We start from the raw sequence: 6,000 nt of genomic DNA on the forward strand, positions 1-6,000 counted from the left end.
AAATATAAAAAGTTTTTAACCCAAATTTGGAATTTCTGGGTTAGAAGCAGTCATGTTTACCATAATAATAATGAAATGTTTCACTAGTGCGAGGCATTGAGTTTGATGCCACATATTTTTATGATATTTTAGATAACACCACGGATACTTGAGAGTCTCATGTTGTGAGAGGCTCAAAGCCTCGCTTAGCCTCATCGCATTTAACAACCTTGTTTATCCCTGTCTCTATCCTCGCACGGGGATGGATTTTAACCTTCACTCCTGCCTCTATTCGGGTTTTATGTTCTCCATCCCCAGTCCAAAAAAGGGGCGGATTAAGGCCGGAGGATTGGGATGGGGGCAGGGCAGGGGAAAGCGTAAGTCCATTCCCGCACGGGAATAGATTTTATTATTTTAACCTTCCCCGTTGTCCTTGGGTCCACTGCCATCCCTACTCTCTCTCTCTCTCTCTGGAGACTACTGAGACAATAATCTTATAAGACCTAGGTCAAATCCACGATCCAAACCCAGGAAACGAAGGTTGGACGTGTCATTTCCTCTAAAGAGAACGGCACAAACGTCATTTCTCCCTACCTCAACACAATACGCACCTGCTCCGCTCTCTCTCCTTGCCCTGAAAGAAAGTCTGGGTGGGGGCAGGGCGACCTGCCGGAAAATGAGAATCCGGTACCTTTGTCGCCCGTGCTTCCCGTTCTCCGATCACCACGACGCCACCGGAAAACCTGACGCCTCCCGGAGAACTCCCAAGCCGTCGATCTCGTGACTCGGCGGAGAATCCTACGGTGAGCGACGGAAGGAGAAGAAGAAGAAGTGCGAGGAGAAAAGTCGAAAACCCTAGCCCTCAGCATCGCCGGAGATGAGTATCCGGTTTCTCTCGTTCCCGGTGACCGTCGTCTTCCTGGTGATCGGATTCCTCTACTACACTACCGTCTTTGTTGTCGTGGATGACTGGCTCGGGTTGCGGACGTCGCCGGGCCTCCTGAACGCTGGCGCCTTCACGGCGTTCGTGTTCATGGCGGTCTTCTCTTACGTTCTGGCCATCATCAAGGATCCCGGCAGCGTCCCGACGTCCTTCGTGCCGGATATCGAGGATTCTGAGTCGCCGATCCATGAGATCAAGAGGAAGGCAAGCTCTAGCTGGAACCCTAACCCTAGCCGAGTGATTTGTGCGTTTTTTTTTTCAGAATTGTTGTTTCTTGCTTCATTAGGTTCTTTTTCTTCATTTGTTGGATGAATTTGAGTTTAGATGCAAAATTTTGCCCTAATTTTTGCTGAGTGTTGGTTCTTGGCATTTCCTTCTCTTTTGGTCGCATTAGCTTGAATTTGGTTTCGTCGTTGTCGTGATCGGTATTTGTATCCCATCACTATTGTAGAAATCATCATCGTTGAATTCATTCTTTAGTTTGGTTCGGCATGTAAAGAATCGCCGAAGAGATACCCTAGTTTTAGCCCTAATTATCTGAATGTTACTTTTGTAGTATTTCATTCTCTTTTCCCACATTGAACTTGAATTTCATTCATTATCATCATCACTGTTGGGTTGTGTCACATTCTTTGTTTAGTCTAGATCAATATCTACATCCTAATTCGGGGCAGAGTTGATGGTGGAAAGCGCTAGATTCCAGTACTTGATACGTTATGGTACTGGAATTGCTAAATGAAATAGGTTTTTGCCGTCATAGTCTTCATGACAGTTTAGATGTCCCAAAATGTTGGCTTCTAGATACATATTTGATATAGTTGGATCGAGTCATCATCTGTTCACCTTGGAATTTTGTTGTAAAGATTAGATTAAGAGAATGATACTAATATAAGCCATTTAGATATGTGGGATTTAGATGGTAATATGTTTCAACATGGGAATGATTTGCACGGAGAAGTAAACTTATTCACTGTTTTGAAGTGATTTAGTGTGAAGCCATAGCCCATGACAGTTTATCTTGACATAAGATTCCTATTGTAGATGGCAAAGTGTTAGAGATATCTTATATCTTTCCCCTTGTTATCTCTAATCTTAGAGAGTAGGTGGTCCAAATTACAAATATCTTTTGTAGCATGGTTGTTGAAAAGAGCAAGTGGTATTCACTAACTAAACTTGAAATACAAAGGCTTCTTACATGGGTTTATGTTTCATAGATGTTGCTGCCCTATGCGTCCTATATGTGACTACAACTGTCGTAATAGTGATGGGATGCCCTAATCTAACTATGACCGCTGATCACACTTTGATGCATTTCTTTTTACTTTCATCAGCTGCTCTAAAACTTTCTTTTGTATTTCTATTTTCTACTTACAATACAACAATGAGATCAAAATCATGACCCGTGTGCTGCAATTTTGGCCTTTGAAAATCTAGAACGTAAGATTGCCTTGCTGTCCAAAACTTTAGGTATCAATTGCGGCTTCATAGCCCATCAATAATCAGCAAACTTCAATTTTCAATCTCGATTCCAGAGAGAGCCCACTTAAGTAGCCTGTTCTTGAACTCGTGAGAAACTTCACCAGCAGTGTACTTGGACTAATGTAAGAACAGTCCTGATATCTATTGTATCTTTAAGTTTGATTTCCTCTCTGGTCTTGTCACTTGCAATAGACTCAAAGTCTATGTGCCAATTTGAAAACCGTCTACTTAAGTCTAATCAGTGTCCCTTATACATCAACATACTTTCCATGTCCCCTAGGCTTGTCTGATCATTGTCTCCTGTTTGTGTTCTTTACATAATACTAATGGTTATGATTCTTTTTTTTTTCACCTAATATTTGTTTAAGAATTAATTTTTTAGCCATAGGTTACTTATCATGTTCTACATATACCTGCATTGTTGGTTATTTTGGACCTGCAAAGATTATAAATCAAAGCTATCTTAACTGCTCTTCATTTGGAATTCCTCTTATTTATATTTCACTTGACAAGTCACAGCATTCAAGCTGAAATATGCATATGATTTTCTTGCGATTATAAACTGTAAAGGCATAAAGCTTTTCAAATCTATCTCCTTGGTTTATTTTCACTGATTGAGATTAACAAAATCTCAGCTTTTATTGGTATTTCAGATAGAGTTGATCTGCATATGATCTCTATTATTATCATGGTGTATATCTTTATGTTATAATTGGTTTTGAACTTGAGCTTTTTATCCAAATGTTTGCAGGGTGGGGATCTGAGGTATTGCCAAAAATGTTCCCATTATAAGCCACCTCGTGCACATCATTGTCGGGTTTGCAGGAGGTGTGTACTGAGAATGGTAAGTGAGAGAAATAGCTGCTGCACATATTACTAGCTCTTTTTTTAATCTTGGGATGCATTTACAACGCACTCCTTGCCTCTTGCAGGATCACCACTGTGTCTGGATAAATAACTGTGTTGGCCATGGAAATTATAAGGCCTTCTTTGTCTTTGTGTTGTATGCTGTAATTGCATGCTTTCACGCCATGGTGCACCTCCAATTCCTTTATTCCTAATAGATGTCTATGAAGCTGACAATGAGTTCCTAATTTTGTGAATATTTTCATTTCAGGCTATGCTTCTAAGCACTGTGACACATGATGTAAACAACGATGAGCAGTTGGGTGGCAGGTCATTTAAAACTGTGTATGTAAGTGATTTGAGTGATTTTCTGCCTCTAAAGTGGAATATGTCTTTGGTTTTACAACTAATGTATTCCTCAGATACTCTGCGGTACAATATTGGTTCCCTTAAGTGTGGCACTAAGTATTCTCTTGGGATGGCACATATATCTTATTTTTCATAACAAGACAACAATAGAGGTGAGGTGTGATATTTGGTAATCTATTGTGCAGTGTGCATCATGTTAGATTGTTATTTAAGTTTAGAAGTTGGATTATATGTATAATGACTCTTGCAGTATCACGAGGGAGTAAGGGCAATGTGGTTGGCTGAGAAAGTGGGACATATTTATCGTCACCCATATGACCTTGGTGTTTATGAAAATCTTATCTCAGTAAGGCCACCCCCTCAATCATGTTGATTTTGTGAACATTTTTTAGATAATTATCTGACATGGAAATAGCATTATTAAGGGTGCTGCCATCGTTGATTCAAATCTATTGCCTTGCAAGGAGATCTTAGTATTGAACTTCAAGAAACATTGTCGTCAGGACTTGCTTTCTCCCAGTTGATTTTTTCTGCTTTTTTTGTTTTCAAAATTGGATTTGTTTTTTGTTTAATGCTTCTTGGTGCATGCGTCCTGATGTCCTATGAGTCATTTATAGAAAATTTTGGTGACTGATTAATTGGTAGTTTTAAAAATATTTAACATGAAGACTAATTTGTCATGTGTACAAAACATGGTGATTAATAAATACTTGAGGTCTTAACTTTGAGTTAGGAATCAATTTGATTCTTGGGAGCGGAAATTTCCTTCCAGAAATGTGCATGTTTTATGCCTGGTTATGATTGGACGTGTAATTTAGAACAGCACCTTTTTCTCCTCTTCTTTTTTTTTTTGAATATTCTCAACTGTCCTTTCCCTGATGAAGATTTCTTGCTGTTTTATAAATCAGAGCATAGTGAGTTTTTTGGGTTTTTTTCTTCATGAATTGTTCGATGCGGCCATGTATTTACTCTTATCAGGCATATCGGTTCCTGACTTTTTCTATTTGGCATCACTATCCAGGTACTAGGTCCAAACTTTTTCAGTTGGCTTTTTCCTACCTCCGGGCATATCGGTTCCGGTCTCAGATTCCGTACTTCTTACGATGGCTCTCCTACAGCACCAAGCTGACAATCTCACACAGAATATCAGTCTTTCCTCGTAGTCATTCCATTCCAGGCTGAGGCTGCTGCTGCTGCTAGGAGAAAACAACTGTTTTGGGAAATATGTTGGCAGCTGCTTGGGTTATTCACATTGGACTCCTGTGTCACTCGCTTGCATCATTGATTTTCAGGCACTTGAGAAGGGGATGCTAAAGTGGGGCGTCGCTTTACACAGATTGTAAGTTTTCATGTAATTTCACATGAATTGAGATAGAATAAAAAGCTTGTAATTGGTGTTATACATTCCAAAGTTGATGATCGGTGGTTGTGATGTATATCCCTTTCATGATTGTCGGCATTAGCATGTCACGGAATCAGGTTCTGCGTGGGACCTTAGTTTTAGGATTCATTTTTGAAGGCGAAAGACCTTGATCGAGGTCTAAAATATTTTAGTGCGAAAGTTTGGACTTATTGAGCTATTCTTCTAAGCTCTTCTCTCTTCGATTTTGTATGTGGCGTCACTTGTGAAGTGTGTGCTTGTGATTATGCTTTACTGTGTCACTACACTATTACAAATTTCTAAGGGGTTTCGTCTAGCCCGTAGCTAGGATACAAGCTCTCAAAACAAAGTAGAGTTGAACACTTTACAAGAGAGGTTGTTGCCTTTTAGGCCACGCTCAGCTTTACACAGTCCTCTGTCTCATATAGGTAGGTCACAAAGAATGCAGACTAAGGAAGGTTCACAAACTCAATACATTGTGATACGTCCGCAATAGTGCTTGCTGCGGTAGCAACTAAATACAATCAAATCCTGGTAATGCGCACACTAGATGATGTGTAGCAAGAGGCTGCACGGAAGTAGACACATGTTGCAGGATTGGTGCAGTGTGTGGTGTGAGTGCGCATCGTAGGAGGTGGTGCATGTGGTTGAGGTCGTGTGCGCTATGTTGCGTTGAGGTGCATTGCAGGAGGTAGTGTGCGCATGATCAGGCATAGTGTGGTGCATTGTTGACGCAGTGCATTGAAAGTGTGCTTACAGAGGACACGCGTTGTAGGACCTGTGCACCGTTGAATCGCGTGTTGTGCAATATGCATGTGTGTTGTAGGAAGTGATGCATGCACTGATTGAAGTTGCATGAGCGTGTGGCGATAGGCGTGCGTGAACACTGTGCTACATTGCATGAAGGATTTGCGCACTAGCAGTATGTGCGAGTTACAGAAGATGATCATGGACATGTGCTAGCTCGATTGTGCACTGCTCAATTGAGATAGTGTGTTCGGTT

At 40.7% G+C, this 6,000-nt stretch overlaps 1 protein-coding gene across 3 annotated transcripts; it reads left to right on the forward strand.

Annotated features, from left to right (window-relative positions):
• Positions 1-615: 615 nt before the first annotated feature.
• Positions 616-5,243, forward strand: LOC149839857 (putative protein S-acyltransferase 16). Of its 3 annotated transcripts, none has more exons than XM_090004258.1 (7): positions 616-1,126; positions 3,153-3,245; positions 3,334-3,435; positions 3,519-3,596; positions 3,670-3,768; positions 3,867-3,962; positions 4,638-5,243. In XM_090004258.1, the coding sequence occupies exons 1-7, from the start codon at positions 857-859 to the stop codon at positions 4,743-4,745; spliced, it is 846 nt and encodes a 281-aa protein (XP_089860384.1). In that variant the 5' UTR covers positions 616-856; the 3' UTR covers positions 4,746-5,243. The 3 variants fall into 3 exon arrangements, 2 of the variants coding, with proteins under 2 accessions (XP_089860384.1, XP_089860385.1); XR_016431515.1 differs by having other exon boundaries at positions 627-1,126; positions 3,519-3,592; positions 4,638-5,050; XM_090004259.1 differs by lacking the exon at positions 3,334-3,435 and having other exon boundaries at positions 629-1,126.
• Positions 5,244-6,000: the final 757 nt, after the last annotated feature.

Source organism: Nuphar pumila, chromosome 4 (assembly GCF_984573655.1).
Source record: "Nuphar pumila chromosome 4, dmNupPumi1.hap1.1, whole genome shotgun sequence".
Classification (NCBI taxonomy): Eukaryota; Viridiplantae; Streptophyta; class Magnoliopsida; order Nymphaeales; family Nymphaeaceae; genus Nuphar; species Nuphar pumila.